At 51.7% G+C, this 26,507-nt stretch overlaps 10 protein-coding genes across 10 annotated transcripts, besides 1 other annotated feature; 5 read left to right on the forward strand and 5 right to left on the reverse strand.

Moving 5' to 3' along the window:
* Positions 1–26,507: part of a sequence feature (contig 1.93 620..340023(-1)) that runs on past both edges of the window.
* Positions 292–1,877, reverse strand: ANIA_05310 (uncharacterized protein; the record flags this gene model as incomplete). Its single annotated transcript, XM_657822.1, has 4 exons — positions 292–856; positions 915–996; positions 1,107–1,755; positions 1,809–1,877. 4 exons carry the CDS (start codon positions 1,875–1,877, stop codon positions 292–294), a joined length of 1,365 nt encoding a protein of 454 aa, XP_662914.1.
* Positions 2,856–3,839, forward strand: ANIA_05309 (cutinase family protein). The gene is made up of 3 exons (XM_657821.2): positions 2,856–3,001; positions 3,060–3,142; positions 3,202–3,839. Exons 1-3 carry the CDS (start codon positions 2,920–2,922, stop codon positions 3,676–3,678), a joined length of 642 nt encoding a protein of 213 aa, XP_662913.1. The 5' UTR covers positions 2,856–2,919; the 3' UTR covers positions 3,679–3,839.
* On the reverse strand, positions 4,650–5,154 carry ANIA_05308 (alpha/beta fold hydrolase; the record flags this gene model as incomplete). Its single annotated transcript, XM_657820.1, has 2 exons — positions 4,650–4,980; positions 5,072–5,154. The coding sequence occupies 2 exons, from the start codon at positions 5,152–5,154 to the stop codon at positions 4,650–4,652; spliced, it is 414 nt and encodes a 137-aa protein (XP_662912.1).
* ANIA_10660 (putative pyridine nucleotide-disulfide oxidoreductase) lies at positions 5,399–6,979 on the forward strand (the record flags this gene model as incomplete). Its single annotated transcript, XM_050612355.1, has 2 exons — positions 5,399–5,809; positions 5,840–6,979. The coding sequence occupies 2 exons, from the start codon at positions 5,399–5,401 to the stop codon at positions 6,977–6,979; spliced, it is 1,551 nt and encodes a 516-aa protein (XP_050468287.1).
* On the forward strand, positions 7,400–9,364 carry ANIA_10670 (putative C6 transcription factor; the record flags this gene model as incomplete). The annotated part of the gene is made up of 4 exons (XM_657819.2): positions 7,400–7,449; positions 7,511–7,855; positions 7,932–8,928; positions 8,975–9,364. The coding sequence occupies 4 exons, from the start codon at positions 7,400–7,402 to the stop codon at positions 9,362–9,364; spliced, it is 1,782 nt and encodes a 593-aa protein (XP_662911.2).
* On the forward strand, positions 10,169–15,052 carry ANIA_05306 (uncharacterized protein; the record flags this gene model as incomplete). Its single annotated transcript, XM_657818.1, has 5 exons — positions 10,169–12,802; positions 13,237–13,265; positions 13,320–13,706; positions 13,761–14,032; positions 14,085–15,052. The coding sequence occupies 5 exons, from the start codon at positions 10,169–10,171 to the stop codon at positions 15,050–15,052; spliced, it is 4,290 nt and encodes a 1,429-aa protein (XP_662910.1).
* Positions 15,154–17,217, reverse strand: ANIA_05305 (glycoside hydrolase family 127 protein; the record flags this gene model as incomplete). Its single annotated transcript, XM_657817.2, has 2 exons — positions 15,154–16,996; positions 17,047–17,217. The coding sequence occupies 2 exons, from the start codon at positions 17,215–17,217 to the stop codon at positions 15,278–15,280; spliced, it is 1,890 nt and encodes a 629-aa protein (XP_662909.1). The 3' UTR covers positions 15,154–15,277.
* Positions 17,888–19,774, reverse strand: ANIA_05304 (putative MFS alpha-glucoside transporter; the record flags this gene model as incomplete). The annotated part of the gene is made up of 6 exons (XM_657816.1): positions 17,888–17,952; positions 18,004–18,174; positions 18,222–18,684; positions 18,735–19,160; positions 19,211–19,510; positions 19,559–19,774. 6 exons carry the CDS (start codon positions 19,772–19,774, stop codon positions 17,888–17,890), a joined length of 1,641 nt encoding a protein of 546 aa, XP_662908.1.
* ANIA_05303 (uncharacterized protein) lies at positions 20,342–22,405 on the reverse strand (the record flags this gene model as incomplete). Its single annotated transcript, XM_657815.2, has 4 exons — positions 20,342–21,791; positions 21,874–21,985; positions 22,072–22,208; positions 22,293–22,405. 4 exons carry the CDS (start codon positions 22,403–22,405, stop codon positions 20,366–20,368), a joined length of 1,788 nt encoding a protein of 595 aa, XP_662907.1. The 3' UTR covers positions 20,342–20,365.
* Positions 23,692–25,860, forward strand: ANIA_05302 (putative arsenite efflux transporter ArsB-like; the record flags this gene model as incomplete). The annotated part of the gene is made up of 3 exons (XM_657814.1): positions 23,692–23,767; positions 23,826–25,468; positions 25,516–25,860. 3 exons carry the CDS (start codon positions 23,692–23,694, stop codon positions 25,858–25,860), a joined length of 2,064 nt encoding a protein of 687 aa, XP_662906.1.

Genomic DNA, 26,507 nt, shown 5'->3' on the forward strand with positions numbered 1-26,507 from the left:
AAATCCTGCATTCCGGTGAGCTCATCGATCTTATATGGCCGCTACTAAGCGTTCCGAGACGCAACGGCCAGGGCCTGCTGTGCCTTTGGCATTGAGAAACAAAAGCATCCTCTCTGAGTGCTAGTCCATCTATCGGCAGATAATTAGTGTGATGGTGCAATGCTTGCAATGTGTACAAGCGGTGGAACTGGCTGCTTGAGCACGAATAGGCATGAGATGTTGAGACTGACGACCTGTTCGTAACTGACGATGTTGGCTGGTGGAATGTATCTATTTAAATCTCTTCATTATCTATAGATTCGCGCTCAGAGCCGTGCTAGGTATATTGTCAACAGCAGCCCACCTCTCTTCAACATCCTCCCAGGTGTCATATGAGAACAACCAGCCGCCAACCCCGAACCTCCGCCAGACGAGAGGGTCCTCTCCCTCCTTCAAGCCATGGGGCAAAGGCCCTCTTGCTCCAGCAATCCAGCTCCGCTCAACTTCCTCGAAAGCACGCATCTTCGCATCTCGCTCTTGCTGTTCCACCCCGTCGTCGAGATGGTTAAGATCCTGCTGGATCGACCCTCGCTTCACGACCGTCTCTGTCCTCAGCTTTCGGCACAGCTCGTACACTGCCAGTGCTTTCTTTCTCTCTTCTAATGAGTTTGATGTCGTCCGGGCTAGGCATTCACCTAGGACAGCGGCATCCTCAAATGTTATTCCTGCCCCGCTGGCAAGGTACGGGAGCGTTGCGTGCACGGAGTCGCCAAGAAGGACTAGGGTTTGGCTTGGGTGTACCCATGTATCCAGCGGATTGCGGATGCATAAGCGCCAGCGGAGGACAGATGGACAAAGGGCGAGAAGTTTTCCAATGCTGTACTCCGTTAGTACGTTTTGTCTTTCAGTGTTTTAATTGCAGAACGGGTAAATACTTTGGATCCCAGTCGGCAAATAGACTCTGCATTTCGTCAACGTAGCCTTTTAGAGTCGATGGGCCCTCTTCCGGCATATTATCTGGCACCAGGAGGACGAGATTGAGCTGAGAGGCATTGCGAAGCGGGTATGTCACTTCCTTTCTATCAGAAACGGCACCAGTGTGAGGGCGCGGCTTGTGGACAACTTACCTGCATGCGCCCCAGGCCCGTACCAGTAAGTCACAGCTTTCTCGTCTAGGTACTTTGTCAGTTTAACATCTCCGGTCTCGCGTATATCCTTTGCATCCAGGAGTATCCGATAGGCCATGTCGCCCGTTCGATGCGGCGGCTCCGGTCGTCCTAGGAGAATCTCCCGACAACGTGAATTGATACCATCGGCGCCAACAACCAGATCTGCAACCAGCGATTCCTGACCCGTGATGAACACTCTAGCGGTATTGCTCTCGACGTTGAACTCGATATTGGCGACTTCTGAGTTGGTATGAACGGCCGCTCCTAACTCAACTGCCCTCTCCAGCAGAACAGCATGTAAATCCGCGCGGTGGAAGTCGTTGAACGGCGCTCCGTGCTCAATACCTGCCTGGGCAAAATCCATGCTCGAGATAAGGTCGCCCTTCCAACCGAGGATGTTGCATGTCTGAGTCTGTGAGGCTTTGGATGCCAGCTTTCCGTGGACATCCCATGATCGCAGGATCTTCGTACTATTGGGCAGGCATTGAATCCCCGCACCGACTTCGCCAATCTCGCGTGCAGACTCGAGGACTGTCACGGAATGGCCGGCGAGGCGAATTGCGATGGCAGCACCGAGGCCACCCAGGCCAGCGCCTATTATGATCACCTAGATCGTTGTCAGATGCACTCCGCTTCAAATCCCAGGAGCAAGAACCTTACCTTGAGGGTTGAGCTTGCATCCCGCTTTCTGGGAATTGTTTGGGCTTTGGGCTTTGGGTTCGGTGTCATTTTGACACGTTGGCCAGGGTTAACTGCTACATTTCGAAGCGGGTTGCGCGGCGGGTTTATTTCCTCGCGCTGTCTGAGGGTGGGGTGCTGAGTCTAGAGGTATAATAATGAGGACTTCTGTCGGTTAACTCAGGTTTCTGTTGATCTGTTGCAGATTGACCAAGGATGGGGTTGGTAACTGAAGGGTGGAGGTTAGTGCAGACAGCATCGCGATCTTTGTGGGATATACTGCGGCCACACCAAAAGCACAAGAGCTACCACCCACAGCTGTATAAAAGTTTGTCCTTTCTCGCTGCCAGGAGATGAAGCCCGTGGAGTCCGTTCTTTATGATCCACCTCGGCTGATGTCGGGATACGAGGCCAGCTTGGCTTGGACTATTTAACGCGCACTCTCGTTCCGCTCTCGTATCCATCACGGAGTCTGCCCCGACTGCTTGGCCTTCTGACTTCCAACCACTGCCGAAATATGCACAGCATTCAAATCAGCGGGGAAATGTACCCCAGGGCTTGCAAAATGTGGGGTACGGCAGTTGTTGCAGGTTCATCCTCGGTTCTTCATCATCCCAGCCTATGTAGACATCGTAAAGACCTGCGCCAAGTCATGCAGGGCTGAAGAATGAAACGCCATGCTTCAAGGGTACTGGAGGAGATATTCTACCTAGACTGGCAGTCCTCGGTTGGCGCAGAAAGTCAATGCGACAACGCACGATTAGCATGTGGTTGACCTCTACTCACTTCTCCGTTTTGGTCACGCGGGTGAACTCCTGCTGCTTTGCTTAAGTGAGTTGCTAACGCTCCTAGGGCAGAGAGGTCGCGATACCGAGGATCTTGGGCTGAGAGACCCTTGCAATGGGTAGTATCCATCAAGTGCCGACACCATCAAAGCGTTGACATTGCCGGGTGTCGTAGTAAACAGACCCTTAGGATGAGGTTATAAAGAGAGGCAGGTCTACCCTCGAAGAACAAGCACATTATCACAGCAGAACAGCCGGCCTCATCAAGGATATTCACATCCAACGCTCCCCTCAATCATACAAGCAAAATGAAGCTCCAGCTCCACCTCGCCCTTTCCCTCCTTGCCGCTATTGTGGCAGCGAATCCAATCCGTCTCGATCAACGCCAGAGTATGCAAGAAGGGCTCTCTATTGCTTTTGAAGATGCATCTGCTAACCCTAATGACAGTCACGGGAAACGAGCTCCGCGACGGTTCCTGCCACGATGTCACCTTTATCTTCGCTCGTGGCTCTACTGAGCTTGGGTACCTGGTGAGTGGCTTTATCATCAAGGTCAATCAGCAATACGAGACGCTAACTATGAGCTCTAGGGCAGCACCGTCGGGCCCGCTACCTGCAATGTCCTGAAACTCAGGAAGCCCGGCCAAGTCGCATGCCAGGGCGTTGCGCCGGCGTATATCGCCGACCTGGCTTCTAACTTTCTGCCACAAGGAACGAACCAAATTGCTATTAACGAAGCCAAATCTCTTTTTGAACTCGCGGCGTCCAAGTGCCCCAACACCAAGATCGTCGCGGGTGGATACAGCCAGGGAGCGGCAGTCATGCATGCTGCCATCTCGACGCTCTCGAGTACTGTTCAGGACCAGATCAAGGGGGTTGTTCTCTTTGGCGACACGCGCAATAAACAGGATGGCGGACGTATTCCGAACTTTCCCACTGATAAGACAAAGATCATTTGTGCATTTGGTGATCTGGTTTGCGAGGGCACGCTCGTCATTACTGCGGCTCATCTTAGTTACATTGATGATGTTCCGGATGCTGCTGACTTTCTTGTTGGGAAGCTTTAAGTAGCTCACCTTCAAGTTTCTGCATCTGGGGTGAGCCTGGTTTCCAGACCTTGGGGATTTTTTGCTGGAATTCGAGATGTTTGTTCTTTATTGGCGAGGCCGCCGACAATAGTCCTGTATGGATATTGACGCAGAATGAATATGGATATTTTTTTCATACACAGTCTGAAAAATGTAGGCACGTATGCAGGGTATCTACTCTTCTACGGTGTATAGATCGTGGGCTTCTGCAGAATATGTCTTATGTTCCAAGATGTGAGAAGGCTATATTGGTACAAGAGTAGAGACGCTCAATGACAATAAATGAACTCGAAACAAGTTGATGGGCATTACGCCAAATGCTTTTGGACCAATTCCTCAGGGACAAGGTCTGACAAAATCTCATCTATATGGCCCGCTACCGTAAAATGAGTCTCGCCTTTGAACTCGCGCAGCACGCAATGTGGCAGGCGCTCAGCCATGTACCGGATCATCCCTATTGGAGAATGCGCATCCTCTTGGCCATGCCAGAGCTGGATTTTGCTGTATGTAACATCTTCAAACCGAAACCCCCAGTCCTGTGATAAGAGAACGGCCTCTTGCACAGTCGCGGCGCCTCCCAGTGCAAAAGCTTCAAAGACCATTTTTAAGGCCATTTCGCGTCGTTCCTCTGTCGGGAGCGTACTCTCCTCTGCACTTTCTTGCTTCTCGAGCCAGTTATCCAGCCATCGAATTACCGGCCCGGTACTCACGCCTTAACGGCAGACTCCTACCAAAGCGTCCAGGATCACTCGAAATGTTGTCGGGGAATGAATGGCCGCGAGCGATATAATCCTCCTTGAAATTGAGATATGCTCCCTCCCAGCCGTCCAAGGTCCAGCTCCTGCCAGAATTCCGACCCCAGCGAGTCGATCATGCGGTAGCGAGTGGGCGCAAGCAAGCGCGTAAGGCCCACCTCCAGAGCCTCCTAGAACCGCAAAACTGACTATGCCTTAGTGGTCCGCAAGCGACTGCGTGTCTTCGAGATAGTCCAGTATCCGGCGGTTTGGCTGGAATGCAGATAGGCCGTACCCGGGTCGATCCGGCTCAATAATGCGGAGATTCCGCCGCCAGGCGATGTCGTCGAACGCAGACCCCTCAAGGCGCGACGATGGAAAGCCATGGAGATATAGCAGTGGGAACCCTTTCGGATTACCATACTCGGCGTATCCGAGGGTGCGACGGTCCTGGAGGGTGAGGACCTTGTCAACGCGGTTTGCTGGCGTATGTCTCCGGCTTGCGGTAGCAGCGATGTTATTGCAGGTCGGCGGAACAACTCGTATCCTGGACCAGTGTTTCATTTTATTTTCTTGATGCGAGAATATTATTCTCATTGCGAAAATGACATATTTTTAAAGGTATTTTCAATGCTGACGCCGCTGAGATGTTGAAAAGCAAATCAAAAAGAGCAGCGCTGACTGTTGGGCGATGATTCGAGGCTAGAGTAGGGCGCCACATCACGCCAGATAGAGCTTCACCAACTGGAATGTTATGAGGGCGATGCAAATCGCAGACTGCTTCAGTTGTATTTATTCTTTTCTATGGAGATGGGCTCCACTGTCTATGGTTGCCGTGCCCGGTTAGTTTGAGGGTAATGAGGTCATAAGTATGTATTTGGGATTCTCAACTGAGACCTCGAACCTCAGCCCAGCCTTTTCCCAGCGGAAGGATGCAGGTGAAAGGATGAATCAAGCCAGCTCTCATGATGAAACTTCTGTTCAGGACTCTTCCGCAGCTTCCTCGACAGAGATGGCACAGTGTTCGAACCCTCTCCACAGACGTCCTTGAAAAGCCTCGCGATGACAAGGAGCGTGTCGTCATCCTGGGGTCAGGATGGGGAGGATACACAATGTCAAGAAAGCTCTCGCCAAAACGCTTCGCTCCGGTGGTAGTATCCCCCCGATCGTACTTTGTCTTCACTCCGCTCCTAACGGACACGGCTGGTGGTGACTTGGACTTCTCCCACATTGTTGAGCCGGTCCGGGATCCTAAGATCAGGGTGGACTTTATCCAGGCCGCTGCTCGTGCTATTGATTTGCATCGCAAGACGGTGCTGTGTGAGCCGACGATTGTCAAGAGTGGTGTCACATTGACCCATACCGAGGAGGACGAAGTGGGCTCCGAGCCCGCCAATATATGGGAGAAAAGCGAAACGTTTGAGATCCCGTACGACAAGTTAGTTATTTCAGTCGGCGCCATTAGCAGGACTTTCAAGACCCCTGGCGTAAAGGACAACGCCATCTTCTTCAAGGATATTGGCGACTCCCGCCGGGTCCGCCGCCGGGTCCGCGAATGCTTTGAGCTGGCCACCTTGCCATCTACCAGCCCTGAGATGCGCAAGCACCTACTGCATTTTGCCATTGTCGGTGCCGGCCCCACTGGAACTGAGCTGGCGGCGGCATTGCGAGATTTTATCACTTCAGACCTCATCACTTTGTATCCGACCCTAGAAGGGTTGCCGCGGATCTCGCTCTATGATGTGGCTCCGAAGGTCCTTTCTATGTTTGACGAGTCGTTATCACGCTATGCCCAAGAGACAATGAAGAAAGAGGGCATCGAGGTACAAACTTCTCATCATATCCAGGACCTCCGCTGGGGCGCTCCAGGCGCGGAGCCGCCTTACCAGAAGGACCCTCGCGGCTGCCTCACTCTCACCACGAAGGAGGAAGGGCAGATTGGCGTTGGAATGTGTGTCTGGGTGACGGGAAATTCCATGAACGAGCTCTTGCGCGATTCGCTTCGCGATGTTGAGGTATTTCCGTTCAATTCAGCTGTGATGAAGGATGGAACCGAAGTATCGAAAGACGCGTCTCAGGGCTCTTGGGCGTACAAAAAGGCTCCTCGGTCCGGTGCACTCCTTGTGGACGGCCATCTACGCGTACAGTTAGAGAACGACACCGGCGCCACAGCCGTTCTCCAGGATGTGTTCGCTATTGGTGACAACGCAATGCTGGAGGGCGCCTCGCCCCCTGCTACCGCGCAGGTGACTGCTCAGGAAGCCAAATGGCTGGCAACTCATCTTAATCAGCGCGACCTGCAAAGTTCGCCTCCATTTTCTTTCCGCAATATGGGCACGCTCGCGTACATTGGAAACGAGAAAGCGCTGATGCAACTGCCAAACGAGGAGCGCGGATATCTTCCACAGAAGCTCACAGGGAGGACGGCATGGCTGGTCTGGAATTCAGCGTATTTGACAATGACCATTAGCTGGCGCAATAAGTTGCGAGTAGCGTTTCGTTGGATGCTGAATCGGCTGTTTGGACGCGATATATCGCGATATTAAGAATGGCGACAATCGCCTACGAGGGTGTGGTGAAGAAATATATTAGACACTTGTGAAGGATTGTCAGTAATACCACCATACCCCTCAGAACAGAGGGGTAACTTGGAAGTAGCAAAGTTAGTCTTGAATACTACTCCCTGGCGATATACTCCAATAGATCTAGATTCATCTACGTGTTCGAGCTTCAATACTTCGTACTGTTTTTCTTTGAGCCAATGTGCTTTATGCGCATAATTATGCTAGCGGTTAGTCAGCATCCCCGCATTGAAGCGATTGGGTGGAGCTGTTTGGAATTGGGAGCTTGGATTTGAACGGACAATCTCAATCCACTCCCCGCGCCCTCCACTTTTCCGGCATCGACGAGCAAGCTCTTCTAATGCATCGCAAGCTTGTTGGCGTCGCTAGGACGCTCCTAATGTTATGTCAGGCGACCTGAGGAGGCCGAGAGCAGGGGCCTGTGTGACTTGTCGGTAAGTGGTTGTTTGCATCGTTGCAAGGCTGGAATAACACTGAAGATTCACGTCTTGACAGGTCCCGCAAGCGCCGCTGCATTCCGACGCCCAACGGAGACGGCTGTCAGCTTTGCCATGAAACAGCAAAGCCCTGCAGTCTCAAGATCGTATCACGCTTCGAGAGGGCGAGAAATGGTGGACGGTACCAGTCGATCGGCGGAAACGCGCCGCTGAATCTGCCGTCCAACGGTTGCGAGGCTCCCGAGGCTCCTCTTGGAGGGCTGGCATCGCGAGATATCTGGGTCGAGCTTGTTCAGCTCTACTTTCGCTTTATACATGACATTGCCCATACAATATTCCATAAGCCCAGCTTCCTCTGTCGCCTCTATAATGGCACAGCGCCCATGATCCAGGTCTATGCAATGTGTGCATTGGCTGCGAGGTATTCTTGAATGCGTGCAAGTTGTGAATACCTCTTCCTTAGTAACCTCGCACTGCAGATTTTCCAGCAACCCGACCTTTGAAGGATCAGCTCCGTGCGATCGAGGAAAGGCGTTCGTCGCGGAAGCAGTTCGCCTTTGCCAGCCGTATATGATATCCCCGAGTCTGGAGACGGCCCAAGCTTTTTTGTTGATCGGGTATTATTTCAGCGGGGAGAGCAATGTGGATGGTAAACATATATACGTTGGGTTGGCTCGTTTGCATGCCGAGAGACTATCGCTCAGCGACAATCTGAGTGCTGTTTATCAGGAGGAGTACCGGCGGACTTGGCTGTCAATTCACATTACGAGCCATTGGTCGGCGTGGGATATGGCAATGGAGCCCCTCAATTTGCCTAACGGATCGGACTTCTTACCTAGAATTGACGATGCAACTTTCCGCACCACCAACGCCGCGCTCCTCAATGCCAACCATATCCAGGATGAATTTCGCTGTGACATGTGGGCGCAAATGGCACGAACGATTGGGATATTTGCTAAGGTGAATAATGTATTACGACGTCTGAGCCGCAATATGATCTCCTTTGATGACTATTGTGTGGAAGCAGCGGAACTGGAAGCTTCCTTGGACCGATGGGCCGAAAGCCTGTCCCCGATGTTGACGTGGAGTTTTGAAAACCTCATGTTGCTGGCGGGAAGGCGGCTCGGTCAGTTATATCTGGCTATGCATGTTGGCTTCTTCCACTTCAAGCAAATGCTCTTTTTCCCATTCCTGGATGCCAGAGCCTCGAAGAATCCAAAACCCAGCGGAGCTGACAAGTGCAAGGACAGCGCGTCTGTAGTCTCGTCTATCCTGCAATATTCCAAAAACATCAAGGACTGCGAACTGGAGAACTTCATATATGGTCACATTGGTGTCGTCAGTTCGTGTGTTCATCTCCATACGCTTTTATTCAGCGATGATTACCGAGAACTCTCTATCACAAGACAGCGTCTAGTATCCAACTTTCAGTATCTGATGGCGCTCAAGTCATATTGGCCGATTGTGGAGCATTTTGTATGTCTGAAGACAAGACTTATACGGCTTCGCTAACGGAGTTTAGGCCATCCAGCTGCGGACATTCCAAAATTCCTGCAGGGACTCCATATCAGATCCATTTATGCTTGACAACTGGATGGCTCGATTCCTCACAGAACACTCGTCGCTGCTGTCGGAGAGGCAGCTATCCCAACCCGCCGAACCTGGGGGACCTCTGGCGAGCGACCCTAAGACGAGCTCGGGAACTGCTACGCCTGAGATGCTGCCTACGATCGAATCCATGACTACTTATGCCAATGGGAACCACGGATCAAGCATAACAGAGGATGAATTATCACAATGGAACGATCTGTCGCGCTTGTTACATGACCAGGATATAACAGGGGAAGCCCTGGTTGACAGCGCCTTGACCTGGTTATTGGACGATCGAGGTAACCAAGTGGCTTCGATATGACGCTTTTCGCAGACCTATTAGTACATAAAGGATTGTTGTCTGGGTCGTGATGAATAATCCACTCAGTTTAATTTCAATCTGCCGTTGCGGACGATCGAGCGTTCTCTCATTCATCCGCTTGATCGCCTCCCTCAGAAGTTCTACGGACCAGACAATAGTGTCTGAAAGTACCATGACCCTGTTAACACCTTTGAAATGGCCCCAATACCGTTCAGTACACCACTCGCGGCACATGAATGTGGCATGGTCTCGATGGTCACAGTGTTACCGTAACCCCCATACTTGCCCTTAAGCGTTCGGGTTCATGATGCATACTAATATTCGTATCACTGGCGCGACAGACTTCCAAGTAATTATGATCGAAACAGTCGATTACTGGGAGAAATTCAAGTCGACATGCTGATTATACAAGAGAACGCTCGTAGAGTTGTGAACGATGGTTCGCGAGGTTCGGTTCAAAGTTGCAGCCTTGAATTTAGCCGAGAGGTCAACAACAGCGAATCGGCTTTTGAGTTCGCCGCCTTGTCTCCACGAGATCTCCATCTCAGGTCACTTTTGGAGGCTGGAGCATGGGCTTGCGATCCGCTGATCAATGATTATGTTGTAAGATGCTCTAGCAGTCACTCACAACCCCAATCAGAGTCTACTTCAACCAATAGTGTATCACTATGCAGTGCCCCGTCGCGCGGTGCGTTGTTCCCGAGCGTGACCTGCACGAATGTCTGTCAGAGTTGGAGTACATATAAGGTGAGAGCAGAGGACATCTACCTCCTCGCCTGGGAAGGTCTTATACATTAAAGGAATATGGCCGGACAGGTATCTCTAGAGTCCCTGACATTCGAGCATCATGACACTGGCTTTGGCGTAGGAACAGCTACTCCACGACTTTCCTGGCGCTTTCTGACTGCCGAAGGGTGTCCTCACAACTGGAAACAGACGGCATATGAGATCCAGATCACCCGTCGCGAAGAATTGGAGATAGAAACTCATCTGGTAACCGGTGATGCCTCAGTTCTGGTGCCATGGCCAAGTACGCCGTTGAAGTCCCGAGAATCTGCCCAGGTACGGGTACGGGCTTTCGGTCGCGGGGTCGGCCAGCCTGAGGTGGAGCCAACTAATTGGTCGTCCTGGACTATGGTCGAGTGTGCGCTGCTCAACAGAGAGGACTGGGCTGCACTTCCCATCACAGATCCGGCAAAGGCAACCGATGGCCCCTTACGTCCTCAACGATTCCGCAAGTCGTTCGACCTTTCGGGAATGGGGACCATTTCTCAAGCACGCCTTTATATCACGAGCTTGGGTATCTACCGAGCATTCATTAATGGATGCGAGGTTAGTGACCATTGCCTGGCGCCAGGTTGGACGAGCTATCGCTACCGGTTGAACTATCAGACGCTGGACATTGCGCCATTTCTCAACCGCGATGGGCCAAATACAATTGCAATCGAAGTCGCGGAGGGTTGGTATGCAACCCGCCTGGGCTTTTTGGGCGGACGAAGGCAACTTTACGGTGACAAAATTGCGGCAGTTGCACAATTGGAGGTCCGATTCAAGGCTGAATCCTTTTCTCTTGTTACGGACCACACATGGACTTGTCAGCAAAGTGCGACCCTAACGAGCGAATACTATGACGGTGAGATCTACGATGCGCGCGAGGAAACCCCGGGCTGGAACAGCAGTTTTGTCGAAAGCGGCAACTCGCCCTGGGTGCCGGTCCAAGTGCTGCCTTTCCCAACTGCAACATTGGTCGCCCCAGACGCTCCCCCTGTTAGGGTCACGGAAGAGATCAAACCCGTATCAGTCCAAAAAACCCCATTAGGGAAGACTATTGTGGACTTTGGCCAAAACCTCGTTGGCCGATTACGTGTACGTTCGGTCAACAAACCACCCGGATCCCGCGTTACTTTCAGGCATGCCGAGGCTTTGGAACATGGAGAGCTCGCGACCCGGCCGTTGCGCATCGCAAAATGTACGGATGAAATCATTTGCGCTGGTAAAGAGTTGACTAATTGGTCGCCTCAATACACGTTTCATGGATTCCGCTACGTCCAAGTCGATGGATGGGACGAAAATAGCGACGGTTCATTGCTTGCAAACCTTACGGCGCTGGTGATGCACACTGACATGCGACGGACTGGCTGGTTTTCATGCTCAAACCAAATGGTTAACCAACTGCATAAAAACGCTTTGTGGAGTATGCGAGGCAACTTTGTGTCTATCCCGACAGACTGCCCTCAACGTGATGAACGCCTTGGCTGGACTGGAGATATTCAAATTTTCGGTCCGTCTGCAAACTTCCTCTATGATACCTCCGCCATGCTGGGTAATTGGCTTCAAGACGTTGCTGTGGAACAGCTCAATGAAGGAAAGGATGGATGTGTGCCACCGTTTGTTGTGCCGAACGTAATACCTGAAGAACTTTGGCCACCAACGCCGCAAGCACAATGGGACGACGTGGTAATTTTGGGCCCATGGGCATTGTATCAATCCTATGGTGACTCTGGCATTCTTCACCGACAATACAAGAGCATGCTCGCTTGGATTGACAGAGGCATCCAACGAGGTCCAGACGGACTCTGGGACCCTGAGGTGTGGCAACTGGGAGATTGGCTGGACCCAACTGCACCGCCAGTAGAACCGGGAGACACGCGGACTAATGGGACATTGGTGGCAGATGCCTTTCTAGTTCGTATCACATCTGTAATGTCTCAGATCAGTGAGATCCTGGGAGAAGTCGAGCATTCAAAGCGATTCCAGGAACAACTTGGTCGGCTGAAGGCCGCATTTCAAGCCAAATACATTGCCTCATCAGGCCTGCTCGTAGGAGATACCCAGACAGCCTTGAGCCTTGCGATTATTTTCGAGCTACATGCTACCGCCGAACAAGTGAAGGTGGCAGCTAGCCGCTTGGTTGAGTTGGTGCGCCTGGCGCAGTTCCGCGTGGCAACGGGGTTTGCTGGAACTCCCATCATCACCCACGCCTTGACGAAAGGCGGTTATCCACAAATAGCATACCGGATGCTGCTTGAGAAGCGTTGTCCGTCCTGGATGTACCCCATAACTATGGGCGCGACGACCATGTGGGAGAGATGGGACAGCATGCTTCCTGACGGCTCGATCAACCCTGGAGAGATGACTAGCTTCAACCACTACGCTTTTGGTTCGATCATCAACTGGCTTCATAGCATCGTAGCTGGGATCAGCCCACTCGTTCCCGGATGGAAAGAATTCAGCGTCCAACCAATTCCCGGGGGCAATATTGACTCTGCTGAGGCTGTTTATGAGACCCCCTATGGGCGGTTAGAATGTCGATGGAGGATCGAGATCGACAGAGATATTTTTACGCTGGAGCTCCTTGTTCCGCCGAACTCCCGTGCTCTCGTCACCTTGCCGAGTGATACAAACCTTACTGGACAGCAACAGCAGCAGGGGGAATGGGTGGGATCAGGGCGTTATCATTTTTCATCGCCCTTCAATTGGAGCCGTTATAGTCGCGACTGGCCACCGAAGCCCAAGATTCCTATCATGCGGCAGCCGGAGCCCGATTGCATTGCATGAACTGGGCGCCGAATACCCCTTTAAATGCAAGAACTATATAGAGATACGTAGATCAAACGACGAAACTTGATACGTTTAGTAAAATTAGTTCCACATAATTATTGCCATACTTTAGTCCTGCGGTCTCCATCCGTAGAACGGTCATGTGAGCTTCTGCCGACTTCGCTCCTCTCCTCCCGGCTTTCGTGTCTTCCTCCATCTCATCCCATATCGTGGTTCTCCCTAAGACTAGTCTGCTCATCCATTACCCTTTGAACCTGATGTTATGCGCTGTGAATCCCATTTGCTCAGCGGTACATATTAGGGTATTCTAGGATGCGTCCGATTTCCTCCTGCACGCAATGTCGGTACGGGTGCTGAACGCAGTCCACGTGAACACATGCTGATACTCTTCTAGATCTCGCAAGAAACGATGTATAACGCCACAGCCTGGAAGATCATGCATCTCCTGTTCCCAGAAAAGACGGAAATGCGATCTAGTTGACGACTATCGGGGCAACTCTGGCAGTAGCGCTTTCAACGGCCGCCTAAGCATTCCTCATTCTGATTCACGCATCCATCGACCAGAGACGAGGATCGCCCCCGCGGAAGGCAAGATCAACGTATCGCAGCCAGATCTCAGCCTGCCCCCAGAACATGTGTGCAATGAGCTCGTTGACCTGTACTTTGATTTGATTGATGAGAAGCAGCTGCTTCTCTTCCATCGCACCACCTTCATAGCGGAACAACGCGCTGGAAGGGTTCCAGAATTTCTTGTCCTCGGCATGATTGCTCTGATGGCCCGGTAGGTTTACCACTCCAAATTTCCTGGCGTTTAACTTATCAGTTGCACGGCCAGTTTTTCCTCCAATTCGTACTTCGAGGGCGTTCATCCCTGGCACAGAGCGCGGCCCTGGTTCAAGGCGGCAATGCGGTCATTCAACGCCCGATCAGAGCTGATTAACTTGGCGTCTCTGCAAGGAAGTATCTTACTGTCGTTCGTCGCCCTCGCTGAGGGCGATTCCGCTCAGGAGGCGCTGTTAACCTCTCAAGCTATTTGCATGGTGCGGATGTTGCGCTTGCCTGAAAATCTGAGCGATGATCCTATTAAACGCGAGGTGGAGATCAGAAGTAAGTATAGATTGGACCACCGAGCAGTCTCCCAGCTGACAGCTTCATATAGTGTTCTGGGTAATGTGGATGATGGAGAACTGGCACGCTGCACGCGTTCTTATCCCAAAGCAGCTCACGGCTAGCTCTACTTTTAGGAGACCGCTGGAGGAAGAAGCATACAGAAACATGAAGTCCACTGATTCACCGGACCATTATTCCGAAACGAGGATTGATGCCTTGGGTCTCCGATCAAACGGCTTGTGGACGTGGATGCTCCCACTATCAACATTCCACGACCAGGTCATGCGGCTCAATGATGAGATAGTTCAGAACACAATAAGCGAGATCGATATTCGACAGCGAGTCAGGGAGATATCGCACGAAATAGATTGCTATCTTCGTGACTTACCACGTCATCTGCAACACACATCCGAGAACCGGGAGCGGCATTTTGCCCGTGACTTGGGCCGCGAGTTTACAATCCTGCAATTGAACTACCACCACCAGTGCCAAATGCTATATTACCAATTCCTCAATAAGAAAGCCAGATTGCCTGACGGCAGCACTGACCATGAGGCCGTGATGTACGCGGCCAGATGCAAAGCACATGCCACGGCGCTCAGCCAGGTGATGTGGGATACTAATTCGCGCCCCGGTATGGAATGCCTCTGGTCTCCCGTGAACGGGCACCTCCTGGTCGTCGCGTCGTCTGTTTTACTATATACGCTTCTTTTTGATACGGACGATGAGAGCATCGAAAAAGCCAAGAGACTACTGGAGCAGAATTTCATAATGCTGCTTCAGTTCCGAAAACACTGGTCGCTCGTGGAGTTCTCCATGACTCGCCTGAAGGCATTCCATCGAGCTTGTCAAATGAACAGCACACAAGAGAACTTCGATATGGATCGCTGGATGATTTATTTTTTGAATCGCTACGATGCCAGCGTATCGGAACGGTACAATGATGGTGTCAATGAGTCACTAACAGCTGCCCCGGAGACTCCTGCAACTGATTCATGGCTGGAATTTTCCAAGTGAACTTCTATCAAGGGGCCAGCGATGTGCTAATCTCCGTTTAAACTACGAGCTGCGATTGTCCAGCCCCTTTACGGGGTGTGTTTGAGTTCAGTACTATTTTTTCCAACCTGGCAAATGAATAGGATTCTTGCTGTGCAAACTACTGACTCAGCTCTTGCCAGGCGGATTTGTTTCAAAGGTCAAGGAACTCCGTACCACCCAAGGCTCCCAGTCTGGAACTAGGGTCTATGAGGCTTCTAGTCGCTTAGCCCAGACTGTCATCCCGCCCTTGCCGCCCCGATTCGCCCGCAGAAAGTATGGTACATAGAGAAGATTCTTTTTGTCGCCGTACTTCCATGGCTCCGATGCATACAAATGATTTTGCCCCTTTACCAATTCTCTGCCAGTTGCCTTCACTGGGATCACATCATTGACCGTCGCGATATCGATTGGTTCACCGTCAGTCACAGGGCCGTCTACCAAACCAACATGGTCAATGTCGACTTCGTTGTCAACATCTTCAATGCAGTATACCAATGGTCCACGTGTGATACAGATCTGATCCTTTTCTGTTGCTGGGTTGGGATAGAGCTTTCGTGCTTTGAGGGTGAAGGAGAGCTTCACTTCCAAATCCTGAGAGTGAGGAATGTAAAGATAGCCATTTTTGACCTCTCCCTGAACCGAGCTCGAGTATCCTTCTGCCCAGGTTGGAATTCGCAATGCCAGGGCTGTCGTTCCCTTGACGCTTATCTCGACGTCGCCTGACCAAGGCATATTTGTTTTCTGAGAAACCACCACACCGGTCTCCGGGACTGTGAAGTCGCTCTCAATATAAAGATGAATGGCGACCAGATCATCCTTGAATGAATAAATAAGAGATTCCATTGACCCCAATAATTTCGCGACATTCGGTGGACAGCAAGCAACCTCGAACCACTCACTTCTTTCCTTTGGGTGGCCAGTATATGTTCGTAGGGGGTTTTGGTAATAGAACGACCCCCCATCCAATCCCACGGCTCCAAGAAAGCCGTTATACAGTCCGACTTCCATCACATCGGCGTATTTGGCATCCAGGTCAAGCTGAAGCATCCTTTGACACCAGATAATCAACGCAAAGCAGGCACAAGTTTCGGCATAACATATCCCTGACTCGTCGGTATCAGCTAGAACGTATTTGGCACCAAAGCCTTCCCACTGACGCATGGCTCCAATACCCCCTGTGACGTACAATTTCCGCTCTGTCATGTCCATCCACATGCGGTCCAGTGCAGCCTTGATCTCTTCGTCTCCAGTAAGACGAACCAGGTCGGTCGCTGCGATGTAGTAATACATTGCACGCACCGCATGACCCTTCACTTCCGTGGTCTCAACAAGGGGTCGATCAGCCTGATTGTAGCTATAATCCCGCGGGTGCTGGAACCAGGCTTTCATCTCGGAACCAAAGTGATCATATGGATCTCCGCCCCGGGCTCTGGCTTCGTGGTCGAAATAAGTCTCACCATTGGTATCTCTCCGACCTCGCTCACTGATGAAGTATTTGGCAAGCTTCAGCAAAACAGGCTCACCACATAGTTCGTATAGCCTCAGAAGACCAATCTCGATCTCCTGATGCCCAGGATATCCTCTCTTCTTTCCCGGCTCGGCTCCAAAAACAGAATCAACGTGTCGAAGGGCCTTCAGTACCGGTTCCAACAACCGTCCACTGTTTGTGAGGGTCTCATAGGCTACGCAAGCCTCTGTTAGATGGCCGAGACAGTAAAGCTCATGCATATCGCGTAAGTTGGTCCATCGCTTGTCGATTCCAAGCACTGTATAATAAGAGTTGATATAGCCGTCCGGGTGCTGTGCTGCTCGTATCATGTCGGCCGCCTCCTCAACAGTAGCCATCAGCTCGTCGTCCTTGTCTTTCATAAGAAAGTAGCATGCCGCTTCGACGATTTTATATATGTCACTATCCCAGAAAGGCTGCAGGATTATCAGTACTGGCTCTATTTTGTGCGAATGCGCTCACTCACATGAGGCTGGATCTCGTGACCCTCTTTCCACGTCAGGCAGTACCAATGCTGCAAGGACTTTTGCGCTTTGATAATGGCTGGAATGGTCTTTTCTTTGGAGCATTGCCGCATTTGCGACCAGAAGGCGGACGTAATGTTGACATTACGGACAGGCACTTGCTGGAAAGCCATGGTAAACAAACAAGGTCACCTACTGAGACTGTGAATTGCGCTTAACGGAATGTGAGAAGTGATGGGACTTTAAAGCTTTGTCTGGCGTCCGGAAGACCAACATATCACTTTCCATTCGGTAAATACGACGCTCCATCTGCGGTATGACTCCAGCTGCAATCAGACCGAGCTGATGCCGTGGAGTAATTAGCCGTCCAAAGTGGATGAGAAGTCCTCCACATCGATCTCGCCTCTTAGGCAGTTTGCATGGCCATCCTATGACTATTACTGCGTCTACAACTTGAGTTCCCCGCGCTGACTCCAACCGGGGCGTCGGGGCTCTTGCACGCTGATTGGTCGCTTTCTCCGTCAGTATAAGTTTCCAAAACGTGGGGTTAGCCTACAGCCGAGACCATCTACACGTTCAGTCGCTCAACTGTATAGGAACGGGCATTTATTCTCCAAACAGAACTCTCGGCCATGCTTCTTAGGCATAGCAGTACTGTTGGTCACAATGCCTGTTATCTAGCTCCGGAATGTGTGGCGAGAAGATAGATATTTGTTTAGGTAAAGAAATGCATTGCTATCTGACACTCATATCACAACACTCCTATCCCAAACGGCCATTATACAGAGCAAGTATTCATTAAAGTTCCAAGTTTCATGGTAATACTGCGAAAGTCTTCTCTGCCTATTCCACGTTCTCCTTGTGTTCGACCTCTTGCTTCGACACATAGTCGCCGCCATGGGCGAATTCTGTCAATCAGTTAATGAATACGAAGCAGAATAAGTTTGAGAAGTACGTACGGTTGACATGAGTAGACTTGAACTTCCTCGCCGGAACACGATGGGTAAAAAGCAGATCGATTTCACCAAACGTCCGATCTTTCGTCTCAGGAAGCCGAAACCAGCACCAGATGTTGCAAAGCAGGTTGGTCCCTGCGTAGAAGAAGGCGGCCTTGGCTCCCCAATTCCAGGCTGTTCCCAAGTCAGAATTGCGCACAAGGACGATCGAGGCAACTTACATGTGGAGGAGAGCATGCGAGGCGTGACAGAGTTGGTGAATATGCTGGTTAGGTTATAAACAAACCGACCAATGGTGATTGTCTTGTATCTCAGCCTTCCGGACGGTGTCTCTGCGACAATGGGGTAGCATGTCGGCCCAATGGCAATCATGTTGCATAACGTGGAAATGACAAGGAGGATACCGATGGCAAGCTGGGCGTCTTTCCCTGGACCCCAAGCTAGTCCTCCGATGGTGACCAGGCAGAAGAACATGAAGGTCAGCCCGCTCATGTAGATTGTCGCCCTCCCGACGTGGGGGAAGAGGAACCAACAAATGATGCCGCCGACAATGTAACAGGCCGATAACGAAATGTTGATGTTGAATGCTTGCAGTTCGCTGAAGCCCGCGGCCTGGAGAAACACGACTGAGTATCCAAGGATCGCGTTTCCGCAGAGAATTTGGGCTGCCCAAACAACACAATTCTGAGACCAGTCAGTTGGGCCAGAGAAACAACGGTAGTGAGGAACCTCACAATCTCAGTTCGCCGCAGGTTGGTCCCCTTGAAGCATTCGAGAAAGCTAGCGTTGGCAGTCTCGGCTTTCTCCATCTCTGTCGTGTATTTGATATAGGCCAAGGTTTGTTCCACTTGATGCTCTCGCTCCGGCATATCCTGGTATAGCCGCATCAAGTTTGTCCTTGCCTCGTCGATCTTATCCCGACGCACCGAGTTCCAAGGGGATTCTGGAGCAAAGTATGCGCCGATGAAAAGTGGAAGGGGCCAGACCCATTGCAACATGAATGGGAGCCGCCAGCCCAATTCGCCCTGGAGTCCTGCTACAGCCCTAACAACGCCAGAGGAGAGAAGGATGCCGGCGCCCCAGCACATACAGACATACGCGGTGACATATGGTCTGAGAACTGTTGGCACTACTTCGGAAGCATATGTGGTTGACAGCGTCTATAAGCAAAGTCAGACAAGAAAAGCTCATGTCCTTCGCGGATATTTACCTGAAATACGCCCCAGGGTATACCGCAAAATGCCTCTCCAAAAGCGAGCACTGGAAGAGATGGCGCAAAGACAGGAACGAATATGGCGACAGCCATCCACACCATGAAGACCATCATTGTTCGACGGCAGCCGAACCGGTCCTGGCAGATGCTGTTGACAACAAGACCAGCTAGTTGGCCGACCAGAGCCGAGTTCGATATACCGGACTGCCATGCAGCTGGAATCAGCTTCTGGTCTGAAGCTGGGTCGTAGACGCCGAAACGCTCCTTGAACTGGGTTTGGCCGTAGAATGAAGTGATCTGATGCCAGTCAGTATCCGTCAAGGATTGATCGCCAAGGCCTCATACTATCACCAGGTCATACCCCTCCATGACCAAACTAGTAGACAGAAATAAGGCCCAGAAGACTGCTTTTTTGTATTTCTTCACGGCCTGACGGATGGTCAACTTGCGATCGGCTTCATCGCTCTCTTGCGCCTGGCGGATGAGATCGGCTGTCTGACCCTCTACCCTCCGAAGCTCAGCGACCTCACGTTCAGAAGGAACGACACGTTGAGATGTCATACTGCCTGCAGAAAAGGGTGAATGACGAGATCTGCCCAAAGAAGTGTGAGCTCCATTCCACAACGGACAGCTGGTGGTGGAGCCGGTGCTGCGGTTATATATTCTGCATGATACTGTAAATCAATACGTATATCCGCGGTTAATACTCAGAAAGCAGCTCGGCTAATACACGAAATCAGGCCACCAGTGAAAGCCACAGAGCTACATCGCGGATAAGGAGCAATTGGCGAAGGATTGGGAACTGGCCTTTGTATCTTCTCCAAAGTATGGGGAGATAGATCGTCGACCCACAAGTACTAAAACCTGGAGTACTCTGGAGAATATGCGGGGATAGCTGAATCCCGACAAATCGGCCAATGATCTTGCGAAAGCGCCGACAGGCGACTAATTCTAGTGTACAATTGTTGGCCTCTGCCGGATCAGCGTTTAGCTCTAGGTTCTGGGTAGACGTTTTGTCATAAGTTGGCGATTGGATACTAGCCGTAAAGCCATGTCCTTAAGAAAATAGGGATCACTGGAAGTCAATATAGCTCTCGGCGAATTTTAGAAGTTATGCAGTCCAAGATATGCACTCTCTATTCAAATATCTATTTACGAAGTGAACCGCCGTCCGTGACGGGACGCGTGAGGCGGGACCTCTTGTTTTGGCTCTGGAGAACCAGGTCTAGGGAAGACAGGAGAAACGTCGTCGTCTGCTGAGACCACGATGGTAGGCGATTGTAGATTTCCAGCCATTGTGAAGTTGGAGCTTGAGGCTGACGATATTGACGAACTGCGTCTCACCGGACCATGGTGGGGTGGGACCTCTAGGGTGTTCTGACGCCTACGGGTGTTGAGGATAGGAGGATCGCTTGAGGAAGGAGAGCCATCGTGCGAGCCCGGAAAGGTGCAGGATTCATCGTCTCTTCGAGACGGAGAGGGCAAGGGCGAAGGGGATCGCGACCGCGTAGACTGTCTGGACGAGCGCGGAGAGATGCCGTGAGACGTCGTTGAACTTCGCTCGCCATCCCTCCAGGAAGCTGTGCTGACAGTTGAGCCAACCCTTGAGAGGGTGCGGCTGGCAGTGGAGTCTCGCTTCAGGTTATACTGATCACGGATCTGCGGTAGCTCACTGTTCCGCTGCTCCTCCGCTGGTATCTCGGGAAAGTCAAGGGCCGGGCCTTGTTTGAAGTCATAGTCGGTGAGACGGTCGTGAGCGGCAATGCTGATCGTGTCTGCCAGGCGCTTGAGAGCTCGTCCGATGCTGCGCCGGTAGCCAAAGTCGCGGGCCTCCTCTTGGGTAGGATGGGTATGTGCGGGTTCAGGGCTAGCTACGACCGTTATCTCACAATGGGCTAACTCGCTGCTGTTTGTGGACGCTGCTGGGTCTGTGCCGCGTGAACTTGGTCCTTGGGCGTTATGGCAAGTGCACTTGCAGGCTGAAGACGGTTTCTCGCCGTCGTCGGTGAGGAAGAGGTACAGCGACCCGAATATCGCAAAGCCCGTACCTACAATCGGCGCCCACTGCCCTATACTGGCTATCGGCTCCGTTCCAAAATTCACGGGGTGACTGAAGAAATTCCGTTCGCCGAGAACAAGAATGGCAAGGACTGCAGCCGCAAATACCGGAGCTTCTACCGTACTAAGAACGGTGCGTACCAAGCTGTTGATCTGCAGCATCTTCCCTTCCGTAGCCCCATTGGTACCCTCGATGACCTCGTTTCGTCGATCAGTATCAGTGCTCTCGCCAAACCGGTTATTCCACGTGTCTCGAAGCACCAGCGACCAGAAGTACAGCAGCGAAACGACAGCGGGGACGCAGCAGGCCGCTGCCAACAGGGTCGCCGTCCCAAAGGTAAGCCGGTGCGGTGAAGGGATCACGTAGATCTCGTCGGCCGAGCCGACGCGGATGGGCGAGAAGGGGCCCTCTTGGGCAGAACAGCGTAGACCGCAGGAAGCAGCCTCGTAGGGGAACCGCGCTGGATCTGAAAGGACAGGGTTGCCGTTGTCATCATGGGTGCACTTTGAGGGCTTGGCCCTAAAGAGTTCCACTGTGATACTCAGCAGCCCTGCACATCTTGTCAGCCGACACCACCGAACTCTTGAAGCACTGCACTCACCAGCTAGAATGAGACCTGTCCACAGGAAAAGAATGTGCCGACGCGGATCTTTGAAGTATGTGCCCGACATTCTCGCGGTTAGGGGCGCGGTGAGGATCCCGATCGAGCATAGCTGAAAGGCCCCATAAACATCCATATCAATAGCACCTACGCCAGTCAGATACTGCCACCTGGGGACCACCGGGGCCGGCGACGTACCATCAACATGAACGGCAGCGAGGACTATGCCATGAAGGGCGGCAATGGCCGGGAAGAGCAATGCACCGGCCAGACAGGCATTCCTCACCCATTCTTCCTTGCGCGCAAAGACGCAGGCCGCGATCAGGACGTAGTATCTTCACAGAATTAGCCTATCTCTTCCTCTTTTCCTTTCCTTTCCTTCTTTTTTTTTGTTCTAATGAAAACTATGAAAGACTTACAGCACCCTGGTGCCGGGGCCATACTGGCCAGAGACCGGCCACGAGCAAACCACCTCGAGGCCTAGCTCGGTGGCATTATTCGAAACAACAGCAGCATGAGAAAGAGGCGGCATCACTCATCCACCTGCTGATATTGGCATGGTAGGACATTTAGCACAAATGCAGAATGGATCGCATGGATGACTTGACGGGGGTAAGGTGGTGTGAGGAATGTCCGCAGCAGTGCCACTCTTATACGGCAGAGGCCAGACAGGGCAGCCAACAGCGGACGACCATGGACTGGACCTCGGGCAAGGCCGCAAGACGTCCATCCTTCAGGGTTCTGGTCAAGCGACCTCTGAAGAGCCGCATCGTCACCTTCGCTTACCGTAGCTGGGCGCAGGGTGACGATCAGGGTTGTGACGACCCAATGCAGATCTGGCCAGTATTCTATCAGTATTTTTCAGTATCTTGGCCAGCATTTTGTCGATCTTTCGGCCAGTATAAGAGTTCGAGACGCTCTCAATAGGGTTGTGAATACTAGATAATGGCGGGCCCTCTGCGAAATCGAGTACCCCATGTCGACCTTATTGTCGTATTACTCAGAGTATAATGATTGAAGAAATGACCAGGATCTTCACATAAGCCCTCGTGAAAGCAGGAATACGAGGGCTATGCTAGACTAGGTATGGACTAGATGTACTAGTGCAAGTGCTCAGAACAGCTTGGCTAGCCATTCAGGTCGATCAGTTATTGAGGCATGTGGTCAGACAAATATTAGTAAAATATCAGTACTAACTTAATATACAGCCGGCAAATCCAAGGAGTCAGATTCTTGTGGTCTCACTGTCCTAACATTCCGATCAGGGTATTCCTATCAGCGTATTATATCATAGTAGCTAAAGTGCCGAGCGTTGCCCGAGAGGCGCAGCTTGCCAAGCCTACACCCACGAAGTTGCCCAGTCGCACTAGCTAAGGATCCCCTCCCACATCATCGCCCCTTCGCTCATCGATGGCTGGCCAAAGTGTTAGGCTTTTCGAAAATCATTCCATTTGACGGGGCTGTGATGACAACATCATAGGGTTCGTCTTCGTGCTTCGCCTGCCGGCCTTTCCATAAGCGGACTCCTCAATGCATATTCTCGCTTGTCTTCCCGCCACGCCCGATTCCCAAGACAGAAAACGCACGTATTCTCTCGCTCCATGGATCACCGCAAGATTTTTGACATTGAGACTGATTCGAGAGCGACGGCTGGCTGGTCGTGACGACTGTCGCGGTACTGTGACGGTTTTTTAGAGTATACGCTCACTGTGCATAAGTGACACCAATCGGGAACAGGCGGGGGCATTGCGATACCGAGAGAATCCCTTATAGGTTCAGGATATCCCACTCTGGTCGGATCTGTTGGTAGTGTTGGAAATGGCGGAAGTCTCAGATACAGACAGTATCAAGGACTGGCGTTCGATCATCACGCTGATAGTCTTTGTGCTTGCCAGTAAGTGACCGTCGCGAGTCTCGTGTGGAGAAAGTGTCTCCTAACCGGTTTCTCGCAGATATCGTCGTCCTCTTCCCTTTCCATATCCCCGTATATATCCCTCGCGCGTTTGCGAATATTGTTCTTCGTGCTCTGTGCGCCTTGAGAGTTATCGAGCCGCGCAAATATGATCACCATGACGGCCGCTTCGTTCGTCTCCAGTTTCCGTTCAATTTCGTGACAGCGCCGTTGATTGCGGACTTATTTCTACTGGCGATATTGGCGATTGGACGCAAGGAGGTCCATGATGGAACTATCGAAGCGGACAATATCTCGCCGATTGATATCATGGTCTTTTTCCTGACTCTGGCCTATATTGCCATCTCCATCGATGCGTCGGGCCTTATCCGGTATCTGGCCTTCAAGGTATTACAAAAAGGCGGCAAGGTGGGACATCGGCTGTTTTTCTATCTGTATGCCTTCTTCTTCCTCCTGGGCAGTTTCATTGGCAACGATCCAATCATCCTCTCCGGGACCGCCTTTCTCGCCTACATGACCCGCGTGTCCAGCAACATTGTGCACCCTCGAGCGTGGATCTATACGCAGTTTGCTGTCGCCAATATTGCCTCGGCGATTCTCGTCACTTCGAATCCGACAAATCTCGTTCTTACCAGTGCTTTCCAGATCAAGTTTATTGACTATACAGCGAACATGATCGTTCCGGTTGTCATTACCGCCATCGTCCTGTTTCCCTTTTTGCTCTACATCATTTTTGCCGACGAGTCGCTGATCCCGTTAGCGATCAAGATGCACGAGCTGCCTGAAGAAGCGAGGCTCAAGAATCCGATCAATCCAAATATCCCGAACGCACGTGGCGGGGTAGAGGAACAGGAAAAACAGGCGGCAACTAACGGCGAAGAGGTGAAATTATTATCACTCGAGGAGATTCTGAATCCGTTTTTAGACAGAAGGGGCGCCGCGTTTGGTGCGGTTATAATGGCTGCGACCCTGATTACCGTCTTGGCTCTCAACGCAGCCAGCCAGGGCCACACGCACCCTGTTTTCTGGGTCACTCTGCCGGCTGCATTCGTTCTTTTCTGCTGGGATGTCGCCTACGGCTGGCAACATCGTCACGAGACGCGCGAGATTGCGCGCAAAGGCCGGGAAGACATGGAGCGTACGCGCGCCGCGCGGGCGAGGGCGATGCGAGATGAGGAAATGGGTAGAGAAAATGGGGAACCGCAGTCTACGGGGGCTTTGCCAAGCCAGCCTGACCATGAATCCCACCATCCCTCGGCAGTCGCTTCCTCCCAACAGTCCCCTAGTGGGACAAGTACTATGGACGAAAAGCAAGAACTGGGACTCTCGGATGTCAGTTCTCTATCGCCCGCCCCAGAGGGCTTGGGCCAGTCGCAGCAAGCGTTGACAGTGCCGCCACTACAGCCCCTAGATGAACCCCAGTCGACCAAGGGCACGCTAGAATCATTCGCAATTGCCACCTATCGGTGGCTGCAGGAGACGTTTCCTACGGTGACGGCGGTAGTCTCACATATGCCTTTCTCACTTGTTCCGTTTGCGTTTGCTATGTTCATCCTCGTACAAGCTCTGGCCACTAAGGGTTGGATTGAGGTGTTTGCGCACGGGTGGGACCACTGGGTAAACCGAACAGGTACAGTCGGGGCAATTGGAGGGATGGGATTTCTTTCCGTCATACTTTGCAATGTGAGCATCTTTGAGCTCTGAATTTACTTCATACTGACCTCTATTAGTTTGCCGGCACTAACATCGGCACGACAATCCTTCTCTCGCGCGTAGTGCAGACTTGGCAAGCGATCCATCGTGACAATGGCATACCAATTAGCGATCGCACATTCTGGGCTACTGTTTACAGCATGGCGCTAGGTGTCAACTACGGCGCCTTTAGCACGGCCTTCAGTGCCTCTCTAGCGGGCCTACTATGGCGCGATATCCTCGCTCGCAAACATATCCACGTTCGCAGCCTGGATTTTGCCATGGTGAACCTACCTATCATTGCAATTTCCATGGCGGTTGGCTGCACAATACTCGTGGGTGAGGTTTATATAATGCGCGATAACTCCCCGTACGATTCATGAGCGAAAGTCTCTACACAGTCGTGCCCTTCTGGGTGCATCACTGGGACGACAACAAGGACTTTCATTTATGAGGCGCCCAATAACCTATTACCTCACTCCTGGGGCGGAGCCCCTTGCAGTTCCCGTGGCCGCGCGCACACGGTTCATTCGTGCCGCATGGATTAGCGCTTGAATACAAAAATATACGTAGCGCACTTTGAGGTCTAGACATGGCTATTGACGTCACCTCGCGCCCGATAACGCGATGCAGGATATTCTCTGCCCAGCTTATGGAGCAAGCATCTTCGACGTCGATGTTTATGCTAGAAGCGGTGCCGATTGTTACTCTACACCCGAATTCAGACAGCGAAGAGCATGCATCTCCGCTCTTCATCATGGACCGCCGCTCTGTTTTCGCCTGGGATAGCTCACAGACGGAATGATGATTGGATATGATTTTCATGAAACTTACGATTAGTTATCTGGTGTCTTTTTCACGTTTTATACAGCTGCGTCATACAAGACCTTGCCCAATGGGACCTTAATACCCTACAGTCTCATAGGCCTAGACAAACAACTATAGTGCTGCAGAATTCCTCGATTTCTTAACCCTATCCATACCGCTGACCTGGGCTTGACACAATATCTATAACAAGACCACCTCCAGA

This window comes from Aspergillus nidulans, chromosome V (assembly GCF_000011425.1).
Source record: "Aspergillus nidulans FGSC A4 chromosome V".
Lineage (NCBI taxonomy): Eukaryota > Fungi > Ascomycota > Eurotiomycetes > Eurotiales > Aspergillaceae > Aspergillus > Aspergillus nidulans.

Bases quoted from the DNA above. Each gene is read 5' to 3' on its own strand.
- ANIA_05309 (XM_657821.2), top strand. From the start codon at position 2,920: ATGAAGCTCCAGCTCCACCTCGCCCTTTCCCTCCTTGCCGCTATTGTG. The intron at 3,002-3,059 runs GTATGCAAGAAG...CCCTAATGACAG, and splicing joins CCGTCTCGATCAACGCCAGA to TCACGGGAAACGAGCTCCGC. The intron at 3,143-3,201 runs GTGAGTGGCTTT...TATGAGCTCTAG, and splicing joins CTACTGAGCTTGGGTACCTG to GGCAGCACCGTCGGGCCCGC.